The sequence below is a fragment of the Colossoma macropomum genome, unplaced genomic scaffold (assembly GCF_904425465.1).
Source record: "Colossoma macropomum unplaced genomic scaffold, Colossoma_macropomum, whole genome shotgun sequence".
In the NCBI taxonomy this organism is placed as follows: domain Eukaryota; kingdom Metazoa; phylum Chordata; class Actinopteri; order Characiformes; family Serrasalmidae; genus Colossoma; species Colossoma macropomum.
The window spans coordinates 385,451-398,721 of record NW_023495014.1 but is presented as its reverse complement, the minus strand read 5'-3'; the positions used below and the strand labels follow the sequence as shown (position 1 = coordinate 398,721).

General features: G+C 38.1%; 1 protein-coding gene across 1 annotated transcript in view; it reads left to right on the top strand.

Annotated features, from left to right (window-relative positions):
* enpp1 (ectonucleotide pyrophosphatase/phosphodiesterase 1) overlaps positions 1-13,271 on the top strand; it is an 84,426-nt gene that overhangs the window by 8,568 nt on the left and 62,587 nt on the right. Inside the window, exons 2-3 of the mRNA XM_036561113.1 lie at positions 6,988-7,060; positions 10,516-10,641. Of these exons, the coding sequence (XP_036417006.1) occupies positions 6,988-7,060; positions 10,516-10,641 (199 nt within the window). The remainder of the gene's footprint in view (positions 1-6,987; positions 7,061-10,515; positions 10,642-13,271) is intronic.

Here is a 13,271-nt window from a genome sequence, read left to right as displayed (position 1 = left end):
AAGTGAAGCGGTTCACACTCATTGATGTCAGCTAAGCATGAACAAAGCATCATGGGAGCCAAAGCGTGCTCTGAAGCCACAGTGTTAAAAAAAAGGGTACCACCCAACTCTGTACTGGACAGTCAAGGGTCTGCTAACCATATGGAAACTGTAGTATAGACAAGTTGAGTACACAGTTAAAAAAATGATTGAATAAAATTTGACTGAATCATCAGTGATTATTTGGTAATTTGCATGATATAATAATGCATATTTGAAATTCTCACACTGCTACAGAGAAACAGAAACAGCCTGCTTGCCACTTGATGCATTTTGAGATGCATTTTTTGCCAGATAGTGTTTATATTTTTAATGATGTTTTTTAAGGCTTCCTTGTGTAGTCAGTCTTTGAAAGGCTATATATGATTTGTTATTGGTCAGTTTATTCTGTTAATAAAAACTTTGTTAATTACTTCATAACAAATGTACTTGATAGCAACAGCCCCATATAGCGTTCTGACATTTGTATAGGAGAGAAATCTGCAATAATAAGATGCAAAAGTACCTCTCTGACATGAGGTCACACCAATTTTAATATTGCCACCTTCAATCAGGAAGCCTTTTTTTACTTTCTGGAAATGGAGGCAGTCAGAAATGAGGACGACTGCAGAGATGTGAAAGCTGGTGCCATGGCTTCTGCAGGTGCAAAGCCCGATGAAGGGCCTCCAGCACTGCTATAAAGGTTAAAAAAGACAGAACAGGAAATGAAAGAGGGTCAGGAAGATATATAAGCAGGTGTGCAGAAGGGAATACAGTGTCATAATACGTAATTCGATCACTGAGATGGAAACAAAGCCATTCAAAGTGTTTTGATGTGAAATGTTGCATTGTAGACAATGCATGATAGGAACCAGGGGTCACGATGTCTACAAGATAAATATAGCCATATTTTATACATCCAAAATGACCAGAACTTATACGTGTATATCCATGGATACTGATGCCTTACAACACCCAAAAAGTACCTCTCTGCAATGGATATATTTCTAAAAATATGTTTTAAGCCAAACCTTTATTTCAAAACTATAGTAAAATAATGTCTCAGGCATCCGTCAGCATATTCATAACCATTTCATGTAATAATTTTCCAGGAGAGAGCTTTTAGAGGCTTTAAACTTTTCAGACGCCTGGTTCCTATCACCACTGTGAACAGTTCTGACTTATTAAGTTTCTCTAGACCGGTGCATTTCACATTAAACTACTCGAAACGGAATCCAATTGAATATTTTTCCATAATTAATTTACTAATTTTACTAATTAAAGCACAAAAGAATCACATTAGTAGTAGTGTTTGGCAATACAGACTTACATGAACATCATCATATGTTCTATTATTTGGACAATAACTATCACAGTAAACAAAACAAAATAATAATAAAATCAACTGGAGTGGGCGATATGGCAAAAATATCACAATACTTAATTGTTTTTATGAATCACAATATTTTGTCACAGACACAATGCACTGGTCGTGTCACATTTGAAAACTCTCAGTACAGTGGTTCTTATTCACTGTTTCACATACTGCACCACACTAAATCCAACTAATCAGGCTCTCTGTAATGAAATGTGCACTTGATCAGTGTTCTTTAAATATGGATTATATCCACGATATGCTCAGAAAAGATAAAACATCATCTCTAATAGCAACAACAAATCTAAACATAAACTTTTTACAGGCCCTTCAAAAGTAATAAGTGACAGAATTCTCTTTTTAACTTTGTAAAATGTGAAAACATCATGAGGTGGTCTCACACAGTCCAATAGCTTCTTCGGTTCCCCTTTTTTGTTTTTCTTTCTGTCCCGCAACCTCTCCACCTGCTTGTTTTTACTTCCCCACTCATACTCAGTTCAGTTCTGGACTAATAATTTCACTGTTTGCTGTAGCTGATAAAGGCACCTCAGTACTGCTTTAAGTTTGCCACCACACCTGTTTTATAGGCAGATATGTTGTTCCTCATCTTGTTTAACAGGTACCTTTGTCTCTGTTATGTCCAGCAGGGTGCAACGAAAGAGTAACAAAGGAAATTTTCGTAAAGTAATAATCTGTGCCAGCTCACCACAGCTATCAAAGTAGAATGTTTCTGCCACAGTTTCATTCCTACACCAGTCCTGAGTGAAAAATGTCACAGGAGCATATTGGTACCAGTTATTTTAAAGAAATAACTTAAAAAGTAGTGTTTAGGAATTGCAGTCATTTTTTATGTAATCCCTCCATTTTCACAGGCTGAAAATTAATTGGACAAACTAACAGAATAATAAATACAAGAATTATTTTTAATTCCAGGATGCAAATCACTTGTGTGAAGTTTGGAACCCATGGACATCACCAAATTCAGAGTTCCTCTCTTGAGACGCTTTGCCAGGCCTTTACTGCATCCGCCTTCAGTTGCTGCTTTTTTGTTGCTCTTTCAGCTCAACTGGGTTGAGATCAGGTGACAGACTCAGCCATTTAAAATCATTCCATTAAGGCAAAGGCCTTAAGAAGCTCTTGGGTTGCTTTCACGGTATGTTTTGCGTCATTATCCGTCTGTACTGTGAAGTGCGTATCAGTCCTATCAATTTTGCAGCATTTGACTGAATCTGAGCAGAAAGTAGAGCTCTGTACACTTCAGAATTCATCCTGTTAGCTCTATCAGCAATTACATCATCTATAAACACCAGTGACCCAGTTCCACTGGCAGCTGTACATGTTCCTGCCGTAAAACTGTCTCCACCATGTTTGACAGACAGTGTGTTTTGCTTCAGTTCATGAGCCCCTCTTTTCCTTATCTTCCTATCATTCTGGGACAAGTTCATCTGGTTTTATATGTCCAAAGAATTTTGTTCCAGAACTGGGCAGGCTTTTTTAGATGATAGATTTAGATTTTAGACTTAAGCCTCATTGGCTTAAATCAGGCCAATATTACTCTCCTATTTTGCGTGTCCAACTCAGAGCATATTAAAAATAAAGAAAAAACTTTGAATTTATGCGTTGAAGTTGACTGTTTGTTGTGAATTCCCAAGCTTATGGCGATGCTAATGACACACTGCATTCACCAAGCCACTTATCCTCCAGGGCTGCAGGGGGTGCTGGAGCCTATCCCAGCAGTCATTGGGTGGAAGGCAGGAAACATCCTGGACAGGCCACCCGTCCATCACAGGGCAGATACATTCACACCTACAGGCAATTTGGCATCTCCAATTCCCCTGACAGCATGTCTTTGGACTGTGGGAGAAAACTGACACAGACACGGCGAGAACATACAAACTCCACACAGAGAGGACCCTGGTTGCCCGGCCGAGGAATCAAACCAAGGTCATTCTTGCTGTGAGACGACCGTGCTGCCCCTCTTTTCTGGAGTGAAGGCAAAATTGAGTAGAGTAAATTGAGTAGCTGCTCCTATCTCTGTCATGTAGACTGAGATTTCTTATCCTGTATGTGAAACTGCTTATCAGCCCAATTACTGTCCAATTACTTTTGAGCCTGTGATAATGGAGGGAATGTGTAAAAAAATGGCTGAAATTCCTAAACAGTTATTGTAATATATTCGTTAAACCCTTTAAAATGAAGCTGAAAGTCAGTCACATCTTTATTGTTTCATTTCAAATCCATTGTGGTGGTGTACAGAGGCAAAATTGCAACAATTGTATCACTGTCCAAATACTTATGGACCTGAATGTATGAGTAAGATTGCTAATGATAAAATCGAAAAAAAAAAAGGGTTGCCTTGCACTGCTTCTCCACCATGAATGGCTTTTGGAAAATACATTTTAAGGTCCAAGTCATGTCTCAAAACTATTGAAAAACAATGCCTCAGGCATCAAGCAGTGTTTTTAGGAATATTTCATGTAATCACTTTCTGTGAGAAGGATTTTAGAGGAATTCAACTAGTTAGATGTCTGGTTCCTATCACCATCCACTATGAACAATACTGACTCAGTAGGTTTCTCTAGAAGGATTTCACACCAAACCACTCTGAATGACTTTGTCTACATATTAACCATTGAATTATGCAGAATATTATAAAGATTAATTATAAAGAATCCCCATTAATTAACTATATTTGTCTAGTTTAAAATTGCTTGTACTGTTATTTCAGAGGTCAGTATTACTTAATATTTGTGTGGTTACTGTTAAAGTGTAGCTGTAAACTCTAGTTAAATAGCTAACTGTCTAATGCAGTGAAATAGTGGAGCATGAGCTTCTAAGTCAGGGCTTTATGTGTAAGTCTCTCACACATTCAGTCCTTGAGTCAATCAGAACAAATGTTCATAGATTGAGTAAAGGCTGACCAGTATTTACGCAAGCAGGACGCATCACAACTGACGGGATCTGCCCAGTAGGTTTAAACAACAGGATTTTTGGGGGAGTATAAGGCTGTGCTATATGAGACATAGGCATTCTGGTTTGCAGTTTTTGTGACAGAAAGACTTGTGCAGTTAAGAATGTATCCAGGCTTGTGGTTTTAACCTCAGTTATGACGGAATGCTTCCAAAAATGTATGGTATCTGGTCTCAAGGCACATGTAAACTAGACCTACTCAGCTTGGCGTATAGGATCGGTTGAGACATGGATGATGCTACTTGCTACTGATAGTGTCATTCATTAGTCATTTGGAAGTGATTGTAATGCTTACGCACAATGGCTGTTTCATGTTTAGGCCTGTGTTTCTGGGTAACCACGTGGGAAATAACCACAGTAAATGGTTAAAGCCCCCACCTATGCATATTCATGATTTTTTTCTGACTACTATCTATAGTTTTTGTGATGTTTTGCTATGAACTGGAAGAGAAAGAATGCTGTTGGTCTTTTCTGGTCAGAGATTGTGACCTTTTTCTGCCATTTTCTTCAGTTTGATTTGGGTTGGGTGGGACTGGATTCAGCATAGGTGCCATCAGATCTGCCAAAGTACCAATCAGAGTTAGCAATGTGTATACTCACATTCCTCTCCCTCCCATAAATTGACTGTTCTCCTGCGTCCCAAACAAAACTCCCAGCCAGTAGGTTATTAAAGCTTTTCTAAATTTGTCAGTTGTTTGTTATAAAGGTTTATTACACTTGTGGTAACCATCCCTAATAAACACAAGAAATCAGTTAAACCATTAAAATCCCAGGCTTATTACATACTAAGGCTTATTATTCAGTAATTACAGGGAATTTGATTCAAACTGGCTGACCTGTTCTTAGGTTATTGAAGTGTGTAGTAAAACTTTGGGCCTGCTGGTGGGCCCTGACCCAAACAACAGAGTCGCAATTGAATCTCCAAAGCAATATGTTTATCTAAGAGTCACATCCAGGGAGAAGCTCTTAGTAAAAACCCAGAGATCTCCAGCTGAAACAAAGATTACAGAAGGTTAAATGGGCCCCAAAACTGGTTACAAACCATTGGTTACCTAATTGTGATCTGAATGATCAAAAAAGTATTAACATACATGCCAAATAAATCAGAAGGAAGAAAATGGTATATGGTCACACTGTTCACCTCACTGTGGCCCTAACAATGGTTATCCCCTAGCTAATCTCAGAAAGAAACAACTGAGATACAATTTACATCTAAAGTGAAGGAGATGTTCAACTCCTATAATTTGTAGCACACTAACACATTCCAAAACTTCAGTTTAACCTATAGAATCACACAGTTTGCAAATACACAGTGCAGTGAAAGTTCACTATTAAGAGTATGGAGTGTAATTAACTATAAGATCAACTATTAGTAAGTGAAATTGTTTACATTGTTGTTTGTTCCTACCTGCATAAGTCACCTGTTGAGGGATCCTACCATAAGCAAGTAGTTCTATTTACCAGAGTGTGATAGCTAGCAGTCCACCTTAACTGCAGGAATTAAGCAATACAATAAAGTAGAAGACACACAGGGGTAGCCATGACCCTCTGCGAGAAGTGTTCTTTATTGAACACACTGACAGAAAGGTGCACATACAGAGAGTGGGAGAGGTCATCAGTAGCCATACTCTTCTTCCTGACAGTGACCCCCCCCACACACACAAAACCCACAGCCCCTGACACTAAATAACACCAGTATCACATTCACATAACTATAACCAACAGACAACAACAACAAACAACAACACTGTGTCCCTTTGTTGGAGGGCGTGCACCACCATGAGCCCTTGCTCATGGTCATCTGTATAGCCACACCCCAGAGTCTTAGGTACCAGGACCAGCAAGTAGCAGAATGCTACACAGCTACCCCTTCAAATGTCATCTGGTCCCCAGCGACCTACCAGCTCGAGCCGTTGGGCACCAGTCCTCCCATAATGTGCCACGTCAGGTTCTGCTCTGCTGGGGTGGGGGCAGCAACAGTGGCGCTCGTCCCGACCCCTCCGCTCAAAATGTGATTAGATCTCTAAAATGATCTTTAGAAAGCCTGCTCTCACGTTTTAACTCACCATTCAGAGAGTATTTTCTTGTGGGGGAAAATCAACTAGATAGGGCAGAAGCAAACCTGCCTGCTGCTTGTGCCATCTCTAGCATCGTTGGAGGTGCCACTCACCATGTTTGCATGCAGCAAACACGCTTATTAAAAGAGCTCTGAACACCCTTTTTGAGTAAAATGTTGATTTTGTATTTGAGACCTAAACATCGAGCTGGACCTTCTTTTTGATGTTGTGCGTGTGCCCTAGATATGTGAAGGCATATTACCTGGTCTGAAAGACTCCAGCCTAATCCAACCTGACTTTAAACTTCCCTTTCAGGCCTTACAGGGTGACTTGTAGCAGCATACGGAAACCATATTTTAGTGTGTTTTTCTTTATAATTTCAGCAAAAAACTTAGATAGTGCAGCTTTAAACCATTAAATAATACATTGTGAGAATAAACATTAACATTTTCAATACAAAAAGAAATTCAGTGCTTAAAATACATGAAAGCTGATGGTTTTATTTGTTTGCTTTATGTCACCTTTGTACTACTTCTAATTGTTTTTGTTTATTTTGTTTTTCCACAGGTTCTTCTTATCTGCTTACTGGCTGTAATCCTAGCAATCGTGTTTATCTTGAAACTACACTGTGATGAGAAAGGTATGGACTTTACTATTGAAGTTAATAAGTTTGTTGCCTGTTTGCCCACAGACATATATTGAAAAAGGTACACATTGTGAAGAGAAAATGAATTAATTAAGTACTGATGCATTCATAAATTTAGCACATATCTTGACTGATACACTGATATTTACTAATATGCAATGTACTATGTTTATTGTTTGAGCAACCCGATATGTATTTTTGTACATATTAGGTTGAGTTTTGAGACACTAATAATTTTCAATACAATATAAAATATATCGTTCTACCAAACTGATTCAAAAGACTTTAGACTAACATCCTTTTTCTTTGAGTGACTATAAAAATTTTGAAAGGGTTTTTCTATTGATACAAGCCTCACATCATAACAATAGAAGAACGCTTTTTGGTGGTACATAGAACCATTTTCAAAAAGGTTCTATACAGAACCATCTACAGCACATTTTCCATCAATCTGAAGAACGCTTTCACGATGCAAAGAACCCTTTAATTACGCAGAGGATTCTTTGAGTGTTTATGGTTCTAGATAGAACTATTTTCTTTACCCTTGAAGATCTTTTTTAAGAGTGTAAAGAACCCTTGTGGAACCATCTTTTTTAATCATGTAGAGCATTGGGTGGTTAAGGACTACTATGTTTCCTGCATTATTACTGGGCAGCTAATGCCGGGGCTTTGGTCTAATGGCAGTACAGTCATGGAGAAGGGATTTCCTAGAGATTTCCTAAAATGTATCTCACTGGTTGGCTATTAAAAGAGATTTGATTGAAGATTCATCCCTCCCAGTTCTTTTCTCTTTGTCTACACTTTTAAAAAAAGATGGTTCTTCAAGGGTTTTTAATGTGGATCAGAGCAGTTGCAAATATGCTGCATACTGAGAGGCTTAGATATGAGCTGTTTGGCTAATCTTAGAAAATGTTTCAAAACATGGAAAGCTTTTTTAGAGTACCTCGCCAACACATAGGACTGTCAGGCTTGAGGCTGTAGTCTTTTTTGTTTTCTTCTTTTTTCTTGCACTTTTACTCTGGATTCAAATAGCTAATAGAATTGTTAGATGTATGTGAACCTCTTGTAGTGTGTGTAGTGTGGCTTTTAATGATATCGTGTACAATGAGTATATGGATATAGATATGCTTTTTATTTATTTGTTTATTTTCTTTCCTTCTCTCTCTCTCTGTCGCCATCTTTCTTGTTTTGCTTGTTTTGCTATATTATTTTTTCTTTCCTTATTTACTCCATTACATTGTAATAAGGCTACCATATCACTGTTAACATGTGGGTGCAAGTAATATCTAAAATTTCCATGAATAAATTTATCAAAAAAGAAACATCCATTGAACGGTTCTTAGGGAGACTTTGTGGAATCTCGCAAAGAACTCTTTCTGTCTTTTAAGAGTGTATTTTGGAGCCCTGTTGTTAATTCTTCTGTGCTCCACATTAGGTTTGAAGTTCCACCAGCAGCCAGCTGAGTTCTTAAAATAGATTTTGAAAGCTTGCAGGTTTAAATCAGGGGTGATGACCTTCAGTCCCAGAGGGCTGGAGTCCAGCACTGTTTGGAGATGTTCCTGCTCAAACATACTTGATTCATCTTAGCACCTAGTTGTCAGGTTTGGTGTTCAGAGCAGGAGAATCACCAACCTATGCTGGACACCGGCCCTCCAGGACCACAGTCAGCCACTTCTCATCTAAATGCTGGTCTCAATGTTATAATTTATTAACACCACTGATTTTTTTGAATGACGATAAAGTATTTTCCTGGTTTTGACCCTTCTGACCACTCTGAAGCCCAGTCAGAGAGGATTCATGAAGCCAGAGCTGCCATGAAAAAATATTTCGATGAATACCAGAGGTCAGGGGGAGGTCTCATTCCACCTTTATGCTGACAGCAGAGGCTTGAGTCTTGCACACAAAAGCAGGAAATTGTGGGCCATTTCACTAAACTTTAACAATTATTCACCTTCCCTGCATAATTACTTGTGGCTATTTGTCCAGTCAGCTGTCAGGGGTTTCTGTATTTCTGGTTTGTTGTTTGTTGTTTTTGCATCACAATGCAGCACATTTTCATTAGAGAATTAGGAAAGAAATGCTAACATGACTTCCACATTTATTTTTGTATTTATTTGTTTATTTTGGTAATTTCCTTAACTTTTTTTTTTGGAAGCAAACAAAAATAAACACTTTAGAGCTACATCTCAATATTAAATGAACTGAGCATTACAAGCTCATTTACAGTCAGATCTCATGTTTCTATAAGTGTGGCTGAAATAAGTGAGAAAGGCGATTTTCTAACACGGCTCAATCGTTTGGCAAGCTACAGAATACACAACTGAATAGAGGTGCAAATCGGTAGCTATCAACATCCTTACTAGAGCAAGTTATTTGTTTCAGCTGTTCATAATCAACACAATAAACAGCTGCTCGAGTCCTGTGTGGAGAAAAGTAGCTGCTGAAACTGCTGTTTTCTCCATGAGGTTGAAGTTGGCCACTTATTTGCCAGCTTATTGTTAATACTTTCTGTTTCACCTTAAATGGAGCATCAATTACATGTTACTGCTGCTCCATTTAAGGTGGAATGGAAAATTCAGATGAGAAGCTTACATTTTCTCCTCGCTCCAGTAACAGACACATTTGGTGATGTCGTAACAAATGATTAGCAAATTTAAAGTATTACCACAAGTATTTGATCCTCATGTTAAGCAACGTTGGCACTCTGTAACCATTCGATCTACCATTCTTTGTCCATCATCACTGTGCTTAACTGAGATTCGTCACCATTTCGAACAGCTTGGCTAATCAACCATCCCAGACAGGATAACTAAACCAGTTTTTTCCAGTTCCAAGAGGAGTTTGTGGTTATCACTTTTAGGCATATAATGGACTGTGTCAAGTAGAACTATAGAAGCTATTCCTGTTATCACACATTTTATACTGTGAAATCTAACTGTATTCAAGTCACAACACGTATCGTCCCATATCGAAAAACATAAATATTAACATGAACGTTTTGACAAAGACGAAGTACGTTGAGTCCGAAGTATCATTTATAGGCAAAAGAGCACTGATGGGGCAACATCAGTGATATCAGTAGTATTAGCACCAGACAAAGCCTTCCGCAAACTACACTGGGCAGTTCTTTTTGGATAAATAAATAAAAGTGGAAATTATAGTTACATGCAACATGCAGACACTGTTGCGCTTAGTAGACGCCAGTTATGAAAATTTAGCAACTATGTTCACCTTTACTTCATGTTCACCCTCTATTCATGTGAACTTCATGTTCAGGTTCATGTTCAGTGCATTGCTTTTCAAAGGAATCTCTCTTTAGGGTTATATAAGCAAATATGATTAATCAGAATTAACTACACTAACTTGCATGATTAATCGTGATTGATCGTTTACATCATTTGGCAGCCCTAATTCTGAACCATGCAGATCTTTGCTTTTCCCTCTGACAGTGAACAGCTGTAAGGGTCGATGTCTGTCAGAGAAGAGAAGCGTCGGTGCCACATGCCACTGTGATACAGCATGTGTGGATGAAGGAAACTGCTGTCTGGACTATAAAGAAGTGTGTGTGGAGCCAAGTAAGTCTCACAGCTCATCTCCATAAATCAGCACTCCCATGGTCATCTGAAATGGGTTGCAAATTACATGTATGGTGTCAGTGATATAGGTCATTCTCTCAAAACCGCCTCAAAACATGTCCATAAATATTTGAGTGTAACATGCATCACATACATAAACAATATCCATATAATTTAGTAGATCAGTTGGAGCTCTATATGGTACTGTGAAAAGGTTTGGGGAAGTTTTTTTAACAGTAATTATCATTACTGCAGTGTATCCACATTTGTGTTTATATATATATATATATATATATATATATATATATATATATATATATATATATATGCACTTATTTTTTGCTTTTACAGGATAATCTTCAACCTTACATGTGTTGCAGTATTGAGAATTTGGTCACTTAAATTGGAAAATGTAGCTAAAAATCCATTTAAAACCAATGAAATCACTTTTATTTTTAATCATACAACTAGGCATCACTGTTTGTTTATCAATGTAAAGGGCAGCCACTATGTTCAAATGGTGTAGAGAAATGAAGATTGACAAATCTGCATTAGACAAAAAAATTTAGACCAATAAAATATACAGTAAAAGAAAAGTCAGTTAAATTTTTTCAGGTTGGGCCACAGTATTTGTCATGTTTGTGAGAATATCAGTTTGAAACTTGCACGTTTTACTCAGTACTTTTATAACAGCTCAATATACAGGTAATGCGCATAATTTAATGGCATGCAGGAGAAAGAGGGAGGAGACTCATTTTACCCATTAAGAGCGATTACAACATATTGTCAGTGATTAGAGAACAATAAACCAACAAAACTGGAACTAGAATTTTCTTATACGCTGGAAGGGCTGCTGGCTGTGCCAACTGCTGTAATGCAGGTGAGATTTTTCTCATCCAGCTTCCACTCCTTCAGTGCAGAAAAGAATGTTTCAGGCAGATCTGCTGTGGGATCCTCCACTATAAAGCTTGTCTGAAGGTATTTTGATTCCGACATGTATGGTGCCATGTTGACATTTGAGCATGTCACTAGTATGAGAAAAGTGTGAGGCGCCCTGAATAAGCCATTCCACGTTTTTGTGGGTTTTTGAGATACAGTTCTGGCGTGTCCATTTTTTAAAAGTATTTAGAGTAGGGCTGGGTTGGTAGCTTAGTAGTAGGCGGGGTCAACCAGCATCCAGAAGGTCACTGGTTCAGATCCCTACTGAATATACCTTGTTGGGCCATTGGGTAACCGCCCCCTCCCATTGCCTCATGCAGTGCTGTACTAGCCTGGGCTTCCATACCTGTGTACAACCCCATTTCCAAAAAAGAAATAAATAAAAATAAAATAAATAAAAAATAGGATAAATAAAAATAGGATGCCATGATATGCAATCATGTAAACCTTTTTTTTAAAAGAAAATACTACAAAGAAAACATATAAAATCTTGAAAATGAGAATTTTTTTTTTTTTTCAAAAATATACTATATTTTGAATTTGATGCTCATCAGTTCGGCGTCTCCTTTGTCGAATTTTCATTTCATAATGCGCCAAATGTTTTCAATGGGTGACAGTTCTGGACTGCAGGCAGGCCAGTTTAGCACCCAGACTCTTTAACTATGGAGCAATGCTGTTGTAATACATGCAGAATGTGGCTTCACATTGTCTTCCTGAAATAATCAAGACCCTCTCTGAAAAAGACGTTGTCTGGACGGCAGCATGTGTTGCCAAAACATGTATATATCATTCAGCATTAATGGTGCCTTCACAGATGTGCACATCGCCCATGCCATGTACACTAATGGACCCCTATACCATCATGAATACTGGCTTTTGAACTGTGCACTGATAACAAGCTGAGTGGTCTTTAGCCCGGAGGACACAGTGTCCATGATTTCCAAAAATAATTTCAAATCTTGATTCGTCGGACCACAGGACACTTTTCCACTTCCCCTCAGTCCATTATAAATGAATTCGCGCCCAGATAAGACAGTGGCGTTTCTGGATCCTGTTTATATTTGGTTTCTTCTTTGCGTTTTAGAGTTTTAACTTGCATTTGCGACAAACTGTTTTCACAGACAGTGTTTTTCAGAAGTGTTCCTGAGTCCATGCAGTGATTTCCACTACAGATGTCTGTTTTTAATGCAGTGCTGCTTGAGGGCCAAAAGATCATGGCCATATATACTGTTTTTTCACCTTGTCTCTTGCATACAGAGATTTCTCCAGATTCTCTGAATCTTTTAATGTTCTCATGTACTGCAGATGATGAAAAGCAAAAGTTCTTTGCTATTTTACATTAAGAAACATTATTCTTGAATTGTTGCACTATTTGCCTGCACAGCCTTTTACAGAGTGGTGAACCCCTCCTCATCTTTACTTCTGAGAGACTCTTTTTCTACCCAGTTATGTTAATGACCTATTGCCAATTAACCACGAGGTGTTTTTTTTTTAGACTTACACAAATTCACCAGCTTTTTGTTGTCCCCATCCCAATTTTTTTGGAACGTGTCTACAACAAAAAAAATGGTTCACTGGAAAATAAGCCCGACCTGAGCCCGAAAAATCGACCCTTGCATGACCTGAAAACCAATGTTATTAGTTTGTAGAGTGAATAAGTGATGGTTGATGTGGAGAGAGAGAGAAAATGT